The sequence below is a fragment of the Oreochromis niloticus genome, linkage group LG9 (assembly GCF_001858045.2).
Source record: "Oreochromis niloticus isolate F11D_XX linkage group LG9, O_niloticus_UMD_NMBU, whole genome shotgun sequence".
Taxonomy (NCBI): Eukaryota; Metazoa; Chordata; class Actinopteri; order Cichliformes; family Cichlidae; genus Oreochromis; species Oreochromis niloticus.
In genome coordinates, this window is record NC_031974.2 from 24240857 (window position 1) to 24263769 (window position 22913).

At 42.8% G+C, this 22913-nt stretch overlaps 1 protein-coding gene and 1 long non-coding RNA gene across 2 annotated transcripts; both read right to left on the minus strand.

Annotated features, from left to right (window-relative positions):
• Window positions 1-36: 36 nt before the first annotated feature.
• On the minus strand, window positions 37-22913 carry LOC109194431 (homeobox protein NANOG). The gene is made up of 7 exons (XM_013267627.3): window positions 22897-22913; window positions 22766-22796; window positions 21984-22294; window positions 21810-21893; window positions 21492-21705; window positions 5079-5183; window positions 37-91 (listed from the first exon to the last, which is right to left on the minus strand). The coding sequence occupies exons 2-6, from the start codon at window positions 22794-22796 to the stop codon at window positions 5134-5136; spliced, it is 690 nt and encodes a 229-aa protein (XP_013123081.2). The 5' UTR covers window positions 22897-22913; the 3' UTR covers window positions 37-91; window positions 5079-5133.
• Window positions 9376-11194, minus strand: LOC112847843 (uncharacterized). The gene is made up of 3 exons (XR_003221644.1): window positions 10310-11194; window positions 10126-10186; window positions 9376-9987 (listed from the first exon to the last, which is right to left on the minus strand). It is a non-coding gene; the product is annotated as an uncharacterized LOC112847843 (long non-coding RNA).

Consider the following 22913-nt stretch of genomic DNA (forward strand, 5'->3'; position numbering starts at 1 on the left):
CACACTCGTCACAGGTGTATTTTTTCTCTCTCTTTCTTCTGTGAGGTTTGTCGGCCTCCTGAGAGCGCTGACTTCTCGGTCCATGTTGGTCCTGCAGTGACAGAGATACAAACAGAGGCAGTGAGTGAAATGCATTCATTGAACAAACTGAAGCTTCAAACTCCCTCCATTAACACTAGTTTTAAACCTGAAGGTGGAGTGTGGCACTAAACACCTTGAAGGTCTCTTATCCCCACCTACTGGTAGTAGTAACACATTACATCCAACCTGGTGTTAAAAATAATTAATCACTGTTCAAACACTCTAAAATCATGCCCATCCCTCCTGCTTGTACACAAATATTAATGCTAACACACTCAGAATAGTAATAAATGTTTACCAGGTCTGTACTTTTTTGTATTTCCTGTTGCTGTTTCCTATTTTATATTTCTATAATTGTCTAATTTATTAAATGATAATAAATCAAATGTAACAGTTACTAGCTTGGTTCAGTGAAGGATGATGTCAGAGTCTGATTGTAACCTGAAGGGTTTTTTAACTTTTACTCGCTACATTAAAAAATATATATCTGTATTTTCTACTCTTTACATTTTCAAAACAGGCTTGTTACTTCTGGTTTAAGGCATTTGAGGGGAGTTATTTCATCACTGCGGGCAACAACGATCAAATTGATTTGAGCCTAAACAGTAACACATGAAATCCAATCCTCCATCATACACCAAGAAACGCTGTGTGGTAAAGTCCTAAAAATGGAGCATGTAACGATCACCGTAACGCAAACTGTAAATTTTATCTGAGTTTAAAGGTTTAAATCACCGTCAATTTCATCCTTCTATGTGGGAAATAGATTCAGAGTTTGCCAACATTCCTTATCATACAGAGGTCCTTTGGCTGAGTTGGGGAAAACTCTGGAGCTCAGCAAGGAAATCTGTCAGTTCATGGACATGGCATGTATGATGCGGTGAAGGCATTTCAAGTGAAGCTGTCACAAATGCGCCAGTGCAACCTGCCTCACTTTCCCTGTTGCCAAGTAATGTTGAACCAAGTCGGCGCACTTTGCTGATAAACTGAGCGCACTGAATTTGCACGGCGCTTTGGTGACTGTGAAGCACAAAAAGAGAATTTCGAGCTGCTTCTCAACCCATTTACGTGGAAACTGCACCTGTGCAGATTCAGATGGAGCTGCAGTGTAATGGTACACTCAAGGCAAAGTACGACACTGAATGGCCCGCACAGTTTATTAGTTCCATTCCTGAAGCAATGCCCCAGCTCCGTCTACAAGCTGCTCGAACCTTGTGTATGTTTTCATTTATTTTTTCTGGGTTTTTGGCAGCATGTTCATATTTCTAACTTGCATAATTTTGACAGGATATATTTTTATGAAGATCAAAACATTTAAAGTTAAAGTTTATTTTTTTAGGTTTATTTATTCTGGAATAATAGTCCATGGGGCCCGGCCGGGCACAGCCCGAAGAGGAGACATGGGCCCATCCTCCTGCAGGCCCACCACCCGCAGGAGGCGCCATAGGGGTCGGGTGCATTGTGTGCTGGGCGGCGGCCAGGAGCAGAGGCCCTGGCGGACTGATCCCCGGCTGCCAAGACTGGCAATAGGGACATGGAATGTCACCTCTCTGGTGGGGAAGGAGCCTGAGTTAGTGCGTGAGGTTGAGAGGTACCGGCTAGATATAGTCGGGCTCACCTCTACGCATGGCTTGGGCTCTGGAACCAGTCTCCTAGAGAGGGGCTGGACTCTGTCTCAGTCTGGAGTTGCCCCTGGTGAGAGGCGGCGGGCTGGGGTGGGTATTCTAATATCCCCTCGGCTTGCTGCCGGTACGTTGGGGCTTTTCCCGGTGGATGAGAGGGTTTGTTCCCTGCGCCTTAGGGTCAGGGAAAGGGTCCTGACTGTCATCTGCGCTTATGCGCCGAGTGGCAGTTCAGAGTACCCAGCCTTCTTAGAGTCCCTCGGGGGGGTGCTGGAAGGTGCCCCACCGGGAGACTCTGTTGTCCTGCTGGGAGACTTCAATGCTCACGTGGGTAACAACAGCGAGACCTGGAGGGGCGTGATTGGGAGGAACGGCCTCCCTGATCTGAATCCGAGCGGTGTTTTGTTATTGGACTTCTGTGCAAATCACAGTTTGGCCATAACGAACACCTTGTTCGAACATAAGAGTGTCCATAAGTGCACGTGGCACCAGGACGCTCTAGGCCGCAGGTCGATGATCGATTTTGTAATCGTATCACCAGACCTGCGACCATATGTTCTGGACACTCGGGTAAAGAGAGGGGCTGAGCTGTCAACTGATCACCACCTGGTGGTGAGTTGGATGAGGTGGCGGGGGAGGACGCTGGACAGACCCGGTGCACCTAAACGCGTAGTGAGGGTGTGCTGGGAACGTCTAGCAGAGGCCCCAGTCTGCGAGATCTTCAACTCACACCTCCGGCAGAGCTTCAACAGCATTCCGAGGGAGACTGGGGACATTGAGTCCGAATGGACCATGTTCAGCGTCTCCATCGCCGAAGCTGCTGCATTGAGCTGCGGCCGCAAGGTGGTTGGTGCCTGCCGTGGTGGTAATCCCCGAACCAAATGGTGGACACCGGAGGTGAAGGGAGCCACCAAGCTGAAGAAGGAGTCCTATCGGGCTTGGTTAGCCTGTGGGACTCCGGAGGCAGCCGACAGGTATCGACAGGCCAAGCGGAATGCGGCTCGGGCAGTGGCTGAAGCAAAAACTCGGGTGTGGGAGGAGTTCGGAGAGGCCATGGAAAAAGACTTTCGGACTGCCTCGAAGAGATTCTGGCAAACCGTCAGGCGTCTCAGGAGGGGAAAGCGGTGCTCTACCTGCACTGTGTATAGTGCTGGCGGAGCGCTGCTGACGTCGACTGAGAAAATTGTCAGGCGGTGGAAGGAATACTTCGAGGACCTCCTTAATCCCACTGACACGTCTTCCGAGGAGGAAGCAGAGTCTGGGGATGAGGGGAATGACCCGCCAATTTCCGGGGGCGAGGTCACTGAGGCAGTTAAACAACTCCTTGGTGGCAGAGCCCCTGGTGTTGATGAGGTCCGCCCCGAGTTCCTGAAGGCTCTGGATGTTGTAGGGCTGTCCTGGTTGACACGCCTCTACAATGTTGCGTGGAGATCAGGGGCAGTACCCCTGGACTGGCAGACCGGGGTGGTGGTCCCCATCTTTAAGAAGGGGGACCGGAGGGTGTGTTCCAACTACAGGGGGATCACACTCCTCAGCCTCCCTGGGAAAGTCTATGCCAGGGTGCTGGAAAGGAGAGTTCGTCCGTTAGTCAAACCTCGGATACAGGAGGAACAATGCAGTTTTCGTCCTGGTCGCGGAACACTGGACCAGCTCTTTATCCTCTCAAGGATACTTGAGGGTGCATGGGAGTTTGCCCAACCAGTCTACATGTGTTTTGTGGACTTGGAGAAGGCATTCGACCGTGTCCCTCGGGGTGTCCTGTGGGAGGTGTTGCGGGAGTATGGGGTGTCTGGCCCATTGCTACGGGCCATTCGATCCCTATACAACCGTTGCAAGAGTTTGGTTCGCATTGCCGGCAATAAGTCGGACTCGTTCCCGGTGGGTGATGGGCTCCGCCAGGGCTGCCCTTTGTCACCGGTTCTGTTCATAATTTTTATGGACAGGATTTCTAGGCGCAGCCAAGTGGCGGAGGGCTTTCACTTCGGTGGCCTCAGAATCTCATCTCTGCTTTTTGCGGATGATGTGGTTCTGTTGGCTTCATCAGGTGAAGGCCTCCAGCTCGCACTGGAGCGGTTCGCAGCCGAGTGTGAAGCAGCGGGAATGAGGATCAGCACCTCCAAATCTGAGGCCATGGTTCTCAGCCGGAAAAGGGTGGAGTGCCCACTCCGGGTCGGGGATGAGTTCCTGCCCCAAGTGGAGGAGTTCAAGTATCTCGGGGTCTTGTTCGCGAGTGATGGGAGAAGGGAGCCGGAGATCGACAGACGGATTGGTGCTGCGGCTGCAGTGATGCGGACGCTGCACCGGTCCGTCGTGGTGAAGAGGGAGCTGAGTGTAAAAGCGAGGCTCTCAATTTACCGGTCGATCTACGTCCCTACCCTCACCTTTGGCCACGAGCTGTGGGTAGTGACCGAAAGAACGAGACTGCGGATACAAGCGGCAGAAATGAGCTTCCTCCGAAGGGTGGCTGGCCTCTCCCTTAGAGACAGGGTGAGAAGTTCGGCCATCCGGGAGGGGCTCAGAGTAGAGCCGCTGCTCCTCCACATCGAAAGGAGCCAGTTGAGGTGGTTCGGGCATCTGACAAGGATGCCTCCTGGGCGCCTCCTGGGTGAGGTGTTCCGGGCATGTCCCACCGGGAGGAGGCCCCGGGGCAGACCCAGGACACGCTGGAGAGATTATATCTCTCGGCTGGCCTGGGAACGCCTTGGTATTCCCCCGGATAAGCTGGAGGAGGTGGCTGGGGAGAGGGAGGTCTGGGCTTCTCTGCTTAGGCTGCTGCCCCCGCGACCCGGCCTCGGATAAAGCGGATGAAGATGGATGGATGGAATAATATTCCTGTCTGTTTTTATTCATATTTATGTTTAAAAAATATTGTTTTAGTGTGTTCAATAAATGTTTATCTTGTTTGGCCCGCGACCTAAAGTGTGCCTTGAGTTTTAGCCCCCTGTGCAATTGAGTTTGACACCCCTGGTGTAGAGGATGGAAATCAGCCAGGACAACTCATCAAACATCTGCAGACATCTGGTTGAATTCAGTTGTGTACATCCACAGAGAGCAGCAGGTCAGCTGATCACAGCCTGTACATTAAGAAAATCTACTGGCGCTCTCAATAGAAATGATTGTGAGCTGTGACTCTTTTCCCCACACTGAGCCACTACAGCTGATTTTAGGGTTCCCCACCTGCTGAATCCCACTTTAACCTCTTCCCTGCCCATTTTCCTCTTTAGAGGCAAAGTCACCCTCTACAATGTAGGCATTGTATTATTACATGATTATTACATTACATTAATACAGCACAAGGTTCAGTTAGTTTTGCATAAAATATATATCAGTACTTCAGCTTTTAATGGAGTATTTCTTAACACTAGTTTCTGTCACCTTCTGTGTCGAACTCATTGTTTTCTCTGGAGTGGCTGAGCTGAGTCCAAGTAGCTTAAATGTTCCTCTGCTGCTTCGTCAGACTCTTCTCCTCCTGCTGATCAGCTGGGACACAAAACAGAACTTTGTTAGGCTCCACACTGCACCGAAGAATCAAAGTGTCTCATATGTTCATCTGAGAGCACAAACAACAAATTTTAGCTTCCTTGGGTGGGCAACTTGTTTAAAACAGACACAAAAGGTTTGAGCACCGATACCAAATTCAGCAGTATGGCACACCAGTACCAGGAGAGCAATTCCTCCTTAAAAAAGGCCCTGGCCAAGAACGAAAACAGAACAATCAATGAGCTGCATAAACGAGTACAGTGTTTCCCAACCACTGTGTGCCGCGAGAAATGATGAGGTGTGCCGTGGAAGATTATCCCATCTGAGTGGGTGTAGAAATCTGAGCCATGATCTGAGTAACCCTCATCACTCAGTCACACTCTGATTCTCTACTTGTATCAAGTCCATTGCACTACTTTCAAGCATTCTGTCCACCTGTCCTCTAATGTGTGCCTTCCTCCTCTTTGTATATACTCCTCTTATGTTATTTATTCTTACTGTCTTACTATTTATATTGTTTTCCATGCACAGTTAGTGTGGAGCACCCACAATTTAGCTGAATATGTACAAAAGACTATTCTATTCTATTCTATTCTATATATCTTTGTTCCTCCATTTCAGTTTTGTTTGGAGCTTTAAAAAAACTGCAGTAAATCTGATAAAACTAGAACACAGGTCCCCGCGCTGATAAGACAAAGGCAGCTCTGTTTTAGCCTGGAATATATTTATATTTACCTTTCTCATAAATGTATTTCATTATAGCACTTTTACCGCCAACATGTTGGGATTTTTTTGGAGCCGGAAGTGACCTTATATGGATGAAGGGTGGCGCTAGCTAGCTAGCTTGGATAGCACACTGCATTCAAAAACTGTGCAGGTGCCACACAGTGACACAGAGATGCTAACTAGCGCTTAGTAACAGACTAATAAAATAACAGAAACTCTGGTTACACTTAGCTAATTTAAAAGCTTTCTTCTAATAATAACAGTTTTCTTCTCTGTGTTTCATTAGCATTTGTTGATATCTTCTTGTAAATTAGTTTATAGCACCTTGACTTGATGTAGAGGCTTTTTCTTTCAACAGGTTAACAAATAACTGACAACAGAGACCGAGGAGAGCAACAGAAAACTTCACTCAAGAACTAAACTCAAGATTGACTAAACTCAGATCAAAGTTACCTTAGTGCTTCACTTTAGATGAGGAAGAACAATAAACTAAAACACAAATGCAATGAAGCAGGAACTCTGCGGTTTCTTCTTCTTTTGGGTTTTTCTTTGGCGGTTAGAGCTTTAAGGTACATTACCGCCACCTGCTGGACTAGATGGTTCTTAAACTAAAAATAGACATTTAAAAGTATTTTAATAAACAATGAAAACAAAGACAAAATGTGTCAGTGTGTTATATTCATTAACATAAACATCAGATGGCTTCAGCTTACCCTAACCCCCATTTATTTAAAAGGTTTTGCTTTCTGCAGTCCGCCACAGTAAATAAGTATGTGTTGTTTTGCCTGATTTAATAAAGGTTACACTGACTCACTTCTCTATCAGCAGATCCAAGTGTGACATTAGCCATAATTTCCCAGGAGGGTACTTGGGTTTGGAGTCACAGCACAGTTTTCAGATTTAATTAATGGGCTTGAGTACAGCCTGATAATTACAGGCATTCAAACTGCTTGTAATTTTATGGCATTCTGTCTCTATGAAGACATTAGATCTTACATATTTCTCGGTTAAAACCACATTCAACTCCTGAACAATAAGCCTGCAGCTGCAATGTGGAGGCAACTAAGAGTTTTGATAAGAATTTTCCAAAAATCTCATCCAATTAATTCTCCTTTACAGATTGTATAACTTTCACTTTTTACAATAAGAATTCTCCAACAAATGTTTAGAAGAAAATGATTTTTCTTTCATTTGTTTTGATACTAACTGAAACCACAAAGCTCCAGTTTCACACCCCAAACTAACCAACTGTAATGCTTCTTTTCATCAGCACAATAGTTTTCAGTTTTCAATTTCACATTGGTCTATATTCCCCACATCCTGTCATGTCCTTATCCTCGTTGGGAATCAGAGATATGAATATAATCAATTCATTAATTAACAATTGAATTCCACGTTTGTGTTCATCCACAGCAGCTGGACAATAAAATTTATTGTGACCCTGATACTGCAGCAGATCTCTCTGATCTATTTCCTGTTATCACTTCGAATAGAAATGAGGCTGTAGAGCAGGGGTCCCCAATCTCAGTCCACGAGGGCCAGTGTCCCTGCAGGTTTTAGATCTCACCCTGGGTCAACACACCTGAATCACATGATTAGTTCATTACCAGGCCTCTGGAGAACTTCAAGACATGTTGAGAAGGTAATTTATCCATTTAAGTCAGCTGTGATGAATCAAGGACACATCTAAAACCAGCAGGGACACCGGCCCTCGTGGACTGGGATTGGGGACCCCTGCTGTAGAGGTTTGGTGCGTGCAGAAAAACAGCTGCAGGGCTGCTGAAAAGACTTTTCTGCTCCAACTTTCTGTGAGCAAATGCTCAACTTCTCCCAGCATGTTGAGCTAATGATTAGTTGGTGTTTTTCTCCAAACACTCGCTCACTCTTCTCTCAACGTGTTCACAATAAACTGTGAACAGACACCGAGGAGAGCAGCAGAAGACCTCATTCAGGAGCTAAGCTCAAGATTAATTGAACTCACATTAAAGTTTGCTCGGTGCTTACCTTTAGATGAGCCCACAAACCGCGAGACACTCTACTGTGGCAACACCACCAGTTTATAAAGAAAAAGAGACGGCAAAGAAAAGTTTGTTCTTTCCAGAAAAAGCAGCAAAAGAAACTCAGTGAAGAGGAGGGAAACCTCTCAGACAGACCCAGACCCCTGCACAAAGTGCTGTTTAGACAAACTCATTTATATTTCATGTTTTACAGTGTGGCACGCCACTACCAGGCGAGCCATCACACTTCCCCTTTATGCCACAGCACAGGAAGTGTCAACTCGAAGAATTTTATTTATTTTAATTTTTTAATTCATCCATTTATTTTATTTTAAGTGTGAAAATTAAAACACATCAGATTGAAAACCTCAAGCAAAACAACCGATGAAGCTGCATAAACTGGTAACACATATATACAAACAAATATATAAATTAAGTACATTAAACACAGGCAATAAAAATTCGAAGCTAAAACAACCAAAACTTATTAAACTTTAGAATCTAAAAAGAATGAAAACCTTCATGAACGTGATGAAAAGTGTTTCATGTCAGAAACAAATGTAATAATATTCAGGACAAACATTTGCAAGCTGAAGTAGCTGCATCCAAGTCAGTCAAGTTTAAAATCACCTTAAATCCATTAAGTGAGATCAGTTCCTTCAGTGTTTGTTGATTTCAGCTGATTCTAAGAGGAAGGAGCTGAAAATCTGAGCACTCTTTTTCCCAACACAACATCTTTAACACTGAGTTGGTGGTGGGGTATCTTTCACTTCGTAGGGCGCTCAGGCTACGTCCTGGTGTGTGTCGGTTAGTGTGTCATTAGTGGGTGGGCGTGTGTGAGAATGACTAGCCTGTGTGTGATCGTTCATGGCCTGGGTCCTGTGGGACATGGTCATGGAGGCAGGTGTTCTTGGGCGCCTGGGGCAGGCTCGTACAAAGGGGTGGTCGGCCACTAGTGGAGTCAGCTGCCCCTGGCCTGTGGTTCTCCGGGATTCTCAGCCTTCGTCTAGGGGAGCCCCATCTGGGGCTCCTGGGGCCATTATTGCAGCTTCCCACCCTCATTATCAAATACAATTGTGACAAAGACACACACTCATACTCTCTCTCTCTAACAGACAGGCCGCAAGATGATTGATTTATGTGGATTTATCTTACATGTGCAGCAGTTGTCGATACATTGAGTTTTTCTATTTGTAAAACATATTCGTAAAAAATAAATCAAGAGACATAGTGAGATGTAGACTGTGACAACAAGCTTGACACGGGGTCTCATACTTTGACTGTGAGTATAGAGGATTGTAGCTCAAGTTAACATGGAAAGATAGAGGTCTAAGGTCTGTAAAACCTTTGGATGTTCAGTCTCTGACAGAAGGTTTGGAGACATGTAGAAAGTTAGTTTTGAATTGGTGAAATGAATATTTTATTTACAGTTTCTCAAACACAAGACAGATAATATTCTTCATGTACATTATTTTTTACAAATACTGGAAGTACAACAAACTGAAACAAAACACATTTTGATGAATTCATCTCTTGATGTTATATACAAAACTTCTGAATGTGTTCTCTCTGATTTCCCAGTATGTGTTTTGGATCGACTAAAATGTATTTACAATAGCCAGAGTCTGCTGAATCCAAATATTTCTTAAATCCAACGGTTAAAAATAAAGGGCTGAAAATTCACCCCCCATTTACTGGAAGAGATCAAATCTGAGACTCTGTTATGTTGAGCTACATGACGACAAGAAGATTCAAACTTAATACAAAAAGTCTGATATAAATCACAATATTTGTAATAAAAGGATCATTAGCTGCTGGCAAGGCTCTCCACTTGCTCCTTCAAAACTTGTGTTGTGAAAACCCAAGTTTTTGTTGTTCATACCGGCAACAGGGTTGAATTCATAATTGCTGTTGCCTGGTGGCATCGACCAGCCAAACAACTGGGGTGAGGTGGGGAAGGTCCATTGAGGTCCAGCCGCAAAATTGCCCACAGCCTGATAATTTGCACCACTTCTGATTAAATTGGTCTCCAGGTGCTGGGTGTACTGCTGCTTGAGTGGGGGCTGTCCCTCTCCCTGAAACTGAATCACAGACAGCACAGTCAGTAAAAGTACAATACAAAGTTCTTGTTTCAAATTATATCCAATACATTTCAAATGAAATTAATGAATGAATTACCCAGATGTCTGAATCAAAGTTTAATAATAGGAGATATTTACATGAAATGGGACGCCCTGATTGAGATGCTGAGGATGTGAACTCCTCCTAAACTTTCTCCGTCTGTTTTGAAACCAAGTTTTTACCCAAAGATGGAAGAAAATAGAAAACATCTAATCGGTACAATGGAGACAAGATTGAACACGAATTCAATTTCTTATGTTCAGTAAGCTGAAAAACACTCACCTGTTTGTAGGTCAGTCCTGTCATTTCTTCCAACTATTTAATCTCTCTTGGCTCAAGGTAATGTTTCAAATTAAAGACAAGAATATTTAACTGTCTCTCTGTGAACACCACCTGGGCCGTTCCTTTAGGTTTCTCTGGAGCAGTGCTGGGATTGTGCAGAGTGGCAGTGATGTTGCCATACTGGCTTCTTGGGACAGCAAAAACCTGTTTCTGCTCTGAGACAGAGCTGGAAACAGCCTCAGAAGTATCACCGGTTTTGTTGCTCAGCTCCTTTTCAAGAGCACTCTCCACCCGTGTAGCGAGTTCTTCCAAGGGACGACTCCCTTCAAGGGAGACAGGGACATTTCTCCCATTGAAACTAGACCAACAAGCCAAACAATTCTTTGTGTCATTTTCCCAAAGTCACACATCAGAGTAAAAAAAATGAAGAAGAATGTATGAAAGATGGTTTTGAAAGCTCAGAAAGTCAAGTTTCTGTGTTTGATTCTAGTTTTTATTCTAGGATTAATTCCATAGAGATTGTGCACAGTGTGATGTAAAAAAGTAGAAGCTAAAAGTAAAAATAGTCATATAAAAATAGTATTTTATATTCAATTCTGGATTTAACAGGAATCCAGTGGAGAAAAGTCAATATAAGAGAAAAATGCTCTGTCTTTCTGTTTCCTGCCAGTTTTTCTCTGAAGCTAAATGCTTTCCATGGAGTTTTTAGGACATCCTGATAGTAACAAATTACAGCAACAGGGAGGCGGCAAAGACTTAAACAACAAATGGGCTCATCTGGGATTTGAACATAAGAAACTCAAACTGAGGATCATCCCCAAAAACCAACAAGTCACAGGAAACAGCCACATTCACCTTTTAAAAATCTCACATTTCAGTGCAACAGTTTCCAACAATGGCAGCCTCTACTAAGTTTAAATATTACTCTTATTTATCTTTCTGCGTCACAAAATAAACTTTTAACATATTTTCAGGTGAGAAAGTAGCCGTATAAACTTCAAATATCTATTTGGTTTGTCAAGACATCGCATATTTGCAAAAGTGCTCCGACGTTTTCGGAGACGTCTGTTACCCAGTCATTATCGTGATGTGCTCGCACCGATCCACATCACGTGGGTCTATACTTTCAGTTCTTTTGTTCATATTTAACAAAATAAAAATGCAGACATAAGTGTGCACATTAGTTTTGACTGCTAGTGAAAATTGTTTTCTTTACAAATAACTCTCTCACTGAACTAACAGCCAATCACTCAACAAGTTTGCGCTTACTGAATCTGTGGAAGCTCCGCGATAGCCATCACCAAACAACTGAGTTATTTTTACAAACCGGCCAGCATCTGGCCAATCCACCACCTTTCATTGTTTATACCGTTACAACAACAACAACAACAAAAAAAAAAATCATCTGCCCACAAAAACGAAAAATCACCATCGGCCCACCGAGCAAATGCCCGGTATGCCCGATGGCCAGTCCAGCATTGGTCGTGCCATCAGTTAACCCTTTGCATGCCAGCTGCGGCACGCGTGCCTAGGGTTGCCGACCCCTGATTTAGATTGTTTTAGGATATGATGTGCCTTGTGTATGAGAAGCTGGAAATAAAACAAATCCCCCACCTGCAACACTGAACTGTCTACATGACTCCAAATGTGCTGTCAGAGACTGAACATCCAAATATTCTTCAGACTTCAGGCATCCAACTGTCTATGTTAACTTGAGCATCAATCCTCTATATTCACAGTCACAGTATGAGAAAGTGAAGCTAAAGAATCTGAAGGACGTGGACTTTTCAAGTGTCTCTCAAAGGGTTAGGGTTATCCCGAAAAAAACCTCTAAAAACAGCCCCACTTTAAATTGCTTGAACTGTTGTTTTTATATATTATTAATAATGATGACACAACATTGATTCAGCTAATAAAAGTGAATCTCATCCCATACCGTTACCTGCTGGAATTAAGTTATACAGGAGCTTAAAGATGCGGTTAAAATGAATAAATAAATAATCTATTTTTTTTTGTTACAAACAAAACAGAATGCAATTGAATTACATTTTGATTCCTGTTTTGTACTGTCTCGCTTTTTTTTCGGTAAACTTTATCTTATTGTAATTTTAACAGAAAACAGAGAATCAGTGAATATCTGCATCATTTAAAGTTGTAAAAAACAAGTCTTCACCCGAAAAAAGACGAGAGAGAAAAAAAAGGAATGATCATAACTATATGGTCCACATGGGTCCGCATATTTACTGTTATGCTTTGGCACAAGTCACTTTAGAACAGAAAATAATACAAAAAAAAAAATAAAATTAAATAATGGCTAAATTGCTCACTCTTATAGAGAACAGCATCCTATACACACTCTGCATTTTGGCTGCATTCGTCAAATTTGCCACCAGATTTCACTTGAACCTAGCTCACTGGGCAACAATGCTGAGTACATACCTGTTGAGATTCTGAGAAATTCAGATTGATGAAAGTCATCCGGGTCTACCCGTCTGCCAGCTTCACAGACTAAAAGACAAAACTGGTTTAAGTATCTCTGCTGGAGCAGGTGGTTTGTTGCAGAGGCTTCGAAGCATCTGTTTAAACCATCCTGTTTTGCAGCATCAACAACCACACTGATGTCAGCTCAGTGCGAGTTGAAGACAGTATAATGTTTTAAGAGTTTCTACCAGATCCTTGCAGGGAGAGCTGAAGCTCTCTTTTAAAGGCCTGTGGGTCAAACTCAACACATTCTTGACCAAACCAGTATGACTGCTGAGGGCCTTTTTAACTGAGGTCAGAGTGGGTATGGTGGTCCTCAGGGTCAGAACAGTCCGTCGTCTCCCTTTGAATGATTTAGCAGCTAGTTTCCTGATTACAATGTGCAAGATCTTCTGACCTCTGACTGGATCTATTGGTGTTGAAATATGCCAAAGAGATTTGAACAGATGCTCTACACCCAACCATCTGCTTCATGCATCCCCACAGCTTAAATTAGTTTCTTCAAACTGGATTGAAGTGCACTCTATTCAATAGTTGAGGGAGAGAGCAGTGTCTAGATTTCAGTACAAACATACAATCATCTGTGCCCACGCACATTCAACTCAGCAATCAGCATCAAAGAATCCTCCTGCAGACAAACAGCCCCAAACAGGACCTGCATCCAAAATCCTTTCTATTAACAACAGGGCAGCTTATTGTGCACATCCACCAGTAAATGAAGCTTCTAACTTCACTTCAGAAATCATTTAAGAGCCAGGGCCTACCTCCGTGTCTGGATCCATATTTGCTGACTTAAATCCTCTGCATCCTTGATGCCATGCTCCATGTTGAGATTCTTCCATAGATAGATTTTTTGGCAAATTTCAGCAACTTCAGAAAGAAATGTAAAGCTGCTGAGAAGGTGAGACTGGGCCTGAATACTTGTGTGATGTTTTCTCCAAAAACAGTGATTCACTGAGACAGAAATGTTTTTTTCAAATATTTAGCAATAAAAGAAAACTAAGAGAAACAAGTCTAATGTAAAGCATACAAAAGAATCACAAACTCAGCAATCCCAAAACATAAAGCCACACATCGATCCTCTCTGCTCCAACTGACACTTCTTCTTGTTGTGAGTATTATTGGCGGTTGGCAAACAACTGAATGGTGCATTACCGCCAATTAAAAAAAACCTACTTCATATCCTTCCAAACAATCTTCTTCTCTCAAAAACTGAAACAAAGCCCGATAACTTTTATTCCCCGACTTCTTTTGCAATAACTTAATAACATCCAATTTCGCGTTAATGTTACTGAGACTTTGGACCAGTTGTCTCCTCCCTACCTTACACTTCCGACACTGCAAAATAACATGCTCCAAAGTTTCCTCCTCTCCACAACATGTTAACCTTTTCCTCGTCATTTACTGCTGTTACCTCTTCGTCCATCAAGATTGGATAGCCATATCCCTTTTTAAACCATTCATCCTTCTAATCATAGCACATACGCTGTGAATTTTTGTCTCCCTCCCCACTAAATTACAAAAACCCCTCCAAATGTCCCTCTTTGCATTTTTAATCGTTCTTCTTACCTTGGCTTGTAACTGCTTAAATTCCACAAGATTCTGATAACTAAGATTTCCCTTTAATTTCTTAAAAGCCTTATTTCGATATTTAATCACCTTATCACACTCCTTTGTCCACCATGGCACAATCTTCCTTTTCCCACTACTCCCTTTTCTCTTGATCGCTCTGCTCGGCACTTCTAAAATGGCTTTGCAAATTGAATCATTTAAATTGTCCACCCCTACATCCATATCAATCTTTTGAAATTCTTTTTCGTTAATGGGGCGATCGTGGCTCAAGAGTTGGGAGTTCGCCTTGTAATCGGAAGGTTGCCGGTTCGAGCCCCGGCTCGGACAGTCTCGGTCGTTGTGTCCTTGGGCAAGACACTTCACCCGCTGCCTACTGGTGGTGGTCAGAGGGCCCGGTGGCGCCAGTGTCCGGCAGCCTCGCCTCTGTCAGTGCGCCCCAGGGTGGCTGTGGCTACAACGTAGCTTGCCATCACCAGTGTGTGAATGGGTGAATGACTGGATATGTAAAGCGCTTTGGGGTCCTTAGGGACTAGAAAGCGCTATATAAATACAGGCCATTTACCAATTTACCATTTAATTACCCTAAATACATCCCAGTTAGCCTCACTAAAGCGCCGTCTCTTCACTCCCCCTATAACCTGTTTCTCATCCATCTGACACTGGATGAACAGGTGCCTAAAATAAGCAATCAATACCGCCCAAATCACATGACCCACCATAAACTATCACAAAATACATTCAGTACCATCAGAAATCACACAGTTAACAACAGCATGAAATCTGTATATTAAGTTCAGAAAGGCCTCTTAAGCTGGGCATACACTGTGCGATTTTTTCAGTCATGTTATTCAGCTCCTGCTCAAACTGTACGATTGACTCGCGGGGGTTAGAAGTTTGTCGGTCACAATGCAGGGTCTCGCACTACATGGCCCGATGCGCTGATGCGACCTGAGTGCTTACACTGTGCGTCCCTAACATGAAGGTTATAATACAAAATCTGTCTCTCTTGCTCTTCCTCTCTTTCACTCACACAGACACGCACACCTCCACCATCAAATTTGCTAAATTGCTAATGAAAAACATTGATCAGGCAGCAGTGATTGAGCGGCAATGTCCATCCAACTTATTTCATGGTTGTTTTGGTCATGATAATTTTATGAGGCCACATCAAAAAGGCTCAGATGAGCTTGCCAAAGTTCTACAAGCTGTGCCTCCATTGTTTGTGTCCAGATCAAACAGATCATTTCAAACAGGTTTGATTTTCATACGACCAAACGATTGATGATCGGGAGCTGGTCGTGAGGTGTTAATCGCTTCTCGTTACCCCATGTATACTACACTATGCACGACACACGATGAAGGCGAAACTCACCGATCACCAAAACAGTCGCACGACTGAAAAATTGGCTGAAAATGGGCCAAAAATTGCACATTGTATGCCCAGCATTATATAGACTAGCACTGTGTAGATATTGTAACTGTAACTGTCTTTGTTTTAGTGCAGCAGTCCAGGTTCAGAAGTGTGTGTGCATGTTGAAAACACAGTTTCTCCAGCTGATCCAAGCTCTCTGAAACTACAACAACAGAAACTACAATAACCACTTTTTACAACAGAGGTGTGCAGGAGAGCATCTTTGAATGCACATGAAAAAGATGCAGCAGAAGACCACACCAAGTACCACTCCTGTCAGCTAAACACAAGAAGCTGAAGCTACAGTTCACATAGACTCACCAAAGTTGAACAACAGAAGATTGAACAAATGTTTTCTGCTGTGACTAGTGTCCAAGATCTGAAGGCAAAAGAAGATCCAACCTGGTGCTACCAAAGTGTGACTAATAAAGTTGCCAGACCATCTTCCGTATAAAATAGAATAGAATAGAATAGAATAAACCTTTATTATCCCGGGGATTAGAAATGTCGGTGTTACAGAGCTCTTACAGCAAGGGAAAATAAAAATATAAAAGGAAGACACATTGTGGTCCTAAATACATGAGCAACCGATTTCGTATATACAGGTATATACAGGTAACAATGTACAGAATATATATAGAAAAATTGTATGGAGATATGTATAAAATGTACAGTCTTATGTATAAAATCTACAGAGCTATGTATAAAATGTAAAGTAAACAAACAAGCTGGTGAGTAAGATGACCAAAAGAATGTCAAGCTGCATTATGGAGTCTGACAGCTGCTGGTAAGAATGACCTGCGGTAGCGCTCCTTCCTACACTGTGGGTGTAAAAGTCTACTGTTGAACGAGCTGCTTAGTGCTCATACAGTCTCATGCAGGGGGTGGGAGGTGTTGTCCATGATAGATGTTAGCTCTCTGCCATTCCACCACTCCAGCAGATCACAGCACAGAAAATAGCAGACGCCACCACAGTGTCGTAAAATGTCCATAGGAGTGTCCTGTTCACCCTGAAGTAACAGGACACTGTTCATATATGTGTTTTACATAAAAGTATCTTTCTTTAAAATAAGACATTATCAGCAGGAATTCTGACTGTAATTTCTTCAGTGGCACTGTAGTTGTAGTTGAACATTTACTGTAATATTTATGTTATAAAGTATTTTAGCAGGCATGAATGACTTCCTCCCTGTCATAGTTTCAGGTGTAGAGTGTGTTGAGGACCTCTATTGTATTATTGTTTTATGCAATAGCTGAATGCTCAGTCCGTTAATGATTTATTCATTAATTTGTATTATGCTGAATTTGTTTGCTCACACTCAGGGGATTGAAAAACACCTTTTGGCATAATCCTTTTCAGAAACTCTCAAAGGCAACATTACATAGATTATTAGACTCAGTACTGTAAGTAAGTAAGTAAAGTAAAGTTTATTTATTAAGCACTTTTCATAGACAGGTAGTCACAAAGCGCTGCACACAGAGATTAAAATAAACAGTACGATAAATAGCAAAATGCACAATATACACAATATAGAGTTTAAATGTAAATTAAAAATATAAAAATATAAAAATGTAAAAAAGCGTTGGTCAACAGAAAGCTTGTTTAAACAGTAAAGTTTTTAACTCTTTTTTAAAGGATTCCACAGAGTCAACCAAACGTAGTTGTAGAGGTAGATTGTTCCACAGCCTTGGTGCCACAGACTGAAAGGCTCTGTCCCCTTTCGTCTTCAGACGTGTTCTGGGAGCAACCCGCAAACTCTGAGTCTGTGAGCGGAGACGGCGAGCAGTTGTGTATTTTGTGAGAAGCTTGGATAAATAATCTGGGGCTTGGCCATTTAGTGCTCTGTACGTTAAAACAATAATTTTAAAACTAATTCTAAAATCTATTGGGAGCCAATGTAAAGAACATAAAATAGGAGTGATGTGAGCTCGCTTGCTAGAGCGAGTTAGTAGTCTGGCTGCTGCGTTTTGTATAGCTTGGAGGCGAGAAAGAGATGATTTATCCAAGCTGGTAAACAGGGAATTACAATAATCTAAACGCAATGACACAAATGCATGGAGAATTTTTTCCAGTTTAGCTAAGGAGACCATATGTCGCAGTTTAGAAATATTCCTTAAATGAAAGAAACAGGTACGAGACAGAGATTTTACGTGTGAGTCAAGGCCCAAAGAAGAGTCAAATATTACTCCAAGATTTCGAATATTTGGCTTAGCAGAAGAACAGAAAGGGGCAAGAACCTGACTGATTTTAGAATATAGATCAGGAGGAGCTGTGATCATGGTCTCTGTCTTGTTCATGTTTAAAACAAGGTAATTGTTAGAAAGCCAATCAGAGATTTGAGTTAAAGCCTGGACTAGGGTGGACAGCCTATCCAGCTGATGAGGCTTAAAGGACATATACAGCTGAATGTCATCGGCATAGAAATGATAAGATAGGTCACTAAAAGACTGAATAATGCCAGCTAAAGGAAGCATATAAAAAGAAAATAATAATGGACCCAAAACTGAACCCTGTGGAACCCCGCAGGTTAGGGCAGCAGTGTTAGAGGAGAACCTATCAGTCCTAACAGAAAAGGTCCTGTCTGATAAGTAGGAAGAAAACCAGTCTAAGGCGGTGCCAGATATACCAGCCAAAACCTTCAGCCTGTTGAGTAGGATTTTGTGGTCGATGGTATCGAAGGCTGCGCTAAGATCTAGCAAAATGATCACGGAACAATTTCCTGCATCAGATGCCATTAGTAGATCATTATAGACCCTTAAGAGAGCGGTCTCCGTAGACTGCTGCTTTTGAAAGCCAGACTGAAAAGGGTCAAAAATCTGCAATCGGCGTAGTAAGGACCTAAACTGATTTTCTACAATTTTTTCTAGTAATTTACTTATAAATGGCAATCTTGAAATAGGACGATAACTACTAGGGGAGGTAGGATCTAGATTCTGTTTTTTTAACAGAGGGGTTACCTCAGCATGTTTAAAATAGGACGGAACACAGCCTTGCCTCAGTGAATTGTTGATGATGGATAGTAGTGTGGGACCAGTGCTGGTGAGAGTCCCAGACAGGACAGAGGGAGGTAATATATCTAAGGAGCATGATGAGGATTTCATTTTACCTATTACTGCAATTAAGTCATTGAGTGTGATTGGAGAAAAAGAAGTAAATGACCCGGGACAACAAGGGACATCTTCATAAGGGGAGGCACTTGAGGAGATTTTGGATCTCAAGTCCATCACCTTATTTACAAAATAATTGAGGAAAGTGCTACAGTCTTCGTCAGAAAGTAACACAGAATGCTGAGTTGGAGGAGAAACAATACTATTGATAGTATCAAATAGAATTCTTGGGTTATTTTTTATGATGATTTATAAGATTATTGAAGTAAGAGGATCTGGCCTCTTTAACTGACTCATTAAATAAGTGAAGAAGTTCTTTGAAGTGTTCCCGATGGACAACCAGCCCAATGGACTTCCAGAAACGCTCTGCTTTTCGACAGGAGCGTCGAAGACCACGGGTTTGATTATTTAACCATGATGTGCAGGAACTAACAGTGCAATGACTAGTTTTGAAAGGAGCAACCTGATTAAGAATGGCAAGACAGTGTTCATTAAAAGAATTAATAAGGATGTCAACATCATCAGAAGAAGGTTTAAAATTAAAAAGAGAAGAAAACTTTAAAATGACAGAGTCATCAATAAAGCGCCTGCGCCTAATAAAGCTTTTGGGGAAGAGACTCTTAATTGAACAATACATTAAAAAAGACTGACTTATGGTCGCTAAAAGAAACATCATTTAAGTTCATGTGGTCAAGGGAAACACCACAGGTGAAGACCAAGTCCAGAGTGTGCGCAGCTGTGTGAGTAGGACCTGATACATGTTGAACAAAATTGAAAGAGTCCATAATGCTCAGGAACTCCTTAGTGGTACTATTTGATGAGTCCTCTGCATGAATGTTGAAGTCACCAACAATGATGACCTTGCCCAGTTTAATCGTGGAAGTTAAAAATTCTTGTAGGTCTGACAGAAAAGATGCAGCAGACCCAGGTGGACGATAAATTAAAATGCCGTATATGGGCTGTTCTCGCCCAATTTGTATCATAATCATCTCAAAAGAGTTTTAACAGCTTGAGGAGATCATCTGGCATAAGAATGTCTTTTGGAAAATTACCGCTGTTCCACCCCCTCGTCCAGATATCCGAGGTGCACAGAGAAATGAACAGTCAGCGGGACACAGCTCTAAAAGATGTGAGACATCATTCTCACGCTGCCACGTCTCAGAGATAAACATAAAATCAAGCTTCTCCGTACAGAACAAGTCATTTAAGATATAAGACTTGTTGGCAATTGAGCGGGCATTAATTAACATCCATTTAACGCTGCGACCCACCGGGACAGGGGTAGAGTTTTCAGGAACAGAGTTTGTACTATGTGGTAAGCTGCGCAGCAAAACAGGGTTCCTGCCGCGATGAGGCATTGCTTTCCATGCTTTTAGGTGGAAGCCAGGGTGGTAAACACAGTGGGTTGTGGGGATTAATCCAGCTCCAACAAGTCTCAGGCGGATCTTACCGCTAGCAGCCCAGGAATAAAGCCCCCGAAGATCTGCCTCTTTCCGAAGACGACGGAGCAGGACAAGAAAGCTGGCTCTCTTCCCCCGCTTCCTCCGACGAGGCCTCTGAAGCAAAATAGAGCTGACAGGCAAGAGTGGAGGTAAACCGGGTGCTGCGTCGTGCTCAAGTGGCGGTGGGAAAACAACATCGTATCGTTGACTCTGAAAGTTATCCATAGCAGATTTGATCGCCAGTAATGCATGGCGATCATAAATCCGAGATGACACCAGACAAAACTGTAGCAAGAAGACTTGCATAACATATAAAGTAAACAAACACACGGACGGAGGCAGCGGCACAGCCAAACACAGGCGCCATCTTGCCCCCTCACTCTATAAATACTGCTTATTTATTGACTTGATTTTTCATTCCTGTTCTGACAGCTCCACTCAGGCTCTGCTGGCCACCACCGTGCTCCTGCTGCAAGGCGCCTGGTTGCTGGTACGCTTCCCAGTCATGATCATCGGTGGCATTGTGAGCAAGAACCTCCAGCCACCATGCCCCATCCGTAACATCCCCTAACAGATCCCAACACAGCCCTGGTACAAACATACATGGCCATCAGCAGCATCCTACACTTTAATTGAGCTGACTTCAGGTTTTCAGTAAGGGGAAGATTTAATAACATTGCATGTTTCATTTTAAGATTCTGTAATCACAGAGCATAGAGTAGAAAAGGTGACAATAAAATGTTTATTTTTGGGCTTTACCCCCAAGTAATCAACATCAGACTGGTTAAGAATTAAAAGCAAACCCAACATTTATAGTCTTAGGAAGATAATCACAGAGGCAGAAACTTTCCACTGTATCATCTCAGATTAAGTATTCAAAGTCTGATGTAGGGATGTTATTTGAGGTATTCCTTGGAAAATCTTTGAGGGTCATTTGAAAAATCCAGATTCTTTAGATTATCTGTCTCATGATTGTGAATATAGAGGATTGTAGCTCAAGTTAACATGGAAAGATAGAGGTCTAAAGTCTCTAAAACATTTGGATGTTCAGTCTCTGACAGAAGGTTTGGAGACATTAAGAAAGTTCAGTTTTGAATGGGTGAAACAAATATTTTATTTACAATTTCTCATACAAAAGGCGTGTAATATTCTTCGTGTACATTCATACCAGCAACAGGGTTGAATTCATACTGGCCGTTGCCTGGTGGCATCGACCAGCCAAACATCTGGTGCGAGTTGGGGACGGTCCATTGAGGTCCAGGAGCAAAACTGTCCACAGGATGAGGATAGGGGCCCTGATAATTTGCACCATTTGTGATTAAGTTTACCTCCAGGTCCTGGGTGTACTCCTGCCTGAGTGGGGGCTGTCCCTCTCCCTGAAACTGAATCACAGACAGGTGGACTGTCAGTAAAGCAAGAATACTTCAAGAATACTTCCCCAGATAATGATCAGAAAAAGTGCTTTTTAATAATAGGAGATACTTACATGAAGTGGGACGCCCTGATTCACATGCTGAGGATGTGAACTCCTCCTAAACTTACTCCGTCTGTTTTGAAACCAAGTTTTTACCTAAAGATTGACGACAACAGAAAACATTTAATGAGTACAATAGACCCAAAATTCAATTTCTTATGTTCCAGTAGGTTGAAAAACACTCACCTGTTTGTAGGTCAGTCCTGTCATCTCTGCCAACTGCTTCATCTCACTTGGCTCATAGTAACGTTTCACATTAAACTGATGGACAAGAATATTCAGCTGTCTCTCTGTGAACACCACCCGGGCCTTTCCTTTAGGTTTCTCTGGAGCAGTGCTGGGATTGTGCAGAGTGCCAGTGATGTTGCCATCCTGGCTTCTTGGGACAGCAAAATTTTGTTTCTCCTGTGAGACAGAGGTTGAAACTGCCTCAGAAGTATCACCGGTTTCTTCGAAGTGAAGACTCGCTTCTACACCGCTGCCAGAACTCCACGAGTCTGTAAGTGTAAAGAGACAGAGGCCAAGTAAGCACAAGTCTATATGGTCCAGTTACTGATATGTGTTGGCACGACTGACTTTGTAACAGTAATAATTTTAAAAAAGGATAAATTGATGAGTCTTAAATCCCAAAAGGTCTCAGACTGAAGAAGTCACGTGGATGAGTGACGAAACGTTTCTCTCACTGAAAACATGCATGCATTAGCATTATTGAGCATGCATGAAGACAATGAGTCTTAAACACAACAGTTTCCAACAAACTTGGGAAAAAAAAGTGGTGGGATATTTGTACATTCTTTAAAACCAAAAAGAATTTAAAGTGGACTCCCCGATCAGCTGTGGAGGGAGAAATGGTGGCTTCTGCCATCAGGACTTACAACACAGAGTGAAAGAGTATTTTTGCAAGTTGTCTTAGAGGTTAGCCAACTCTGTTCAAATCAGCTCACCAGTAAACAATGCTGAGTACATACCTGGTGAAAAGTGCATCCCATAATCTTCCATCTTTGAAATCCCAGTGATTAAAACAGGAAAGCTGGAATAAGTATCTCTGCTGAAAGAGCTTCAAACCAGGCAGGAAGGTGCTGTGTGTCCTAAGACTGACCTGACTTAAGAGCAATT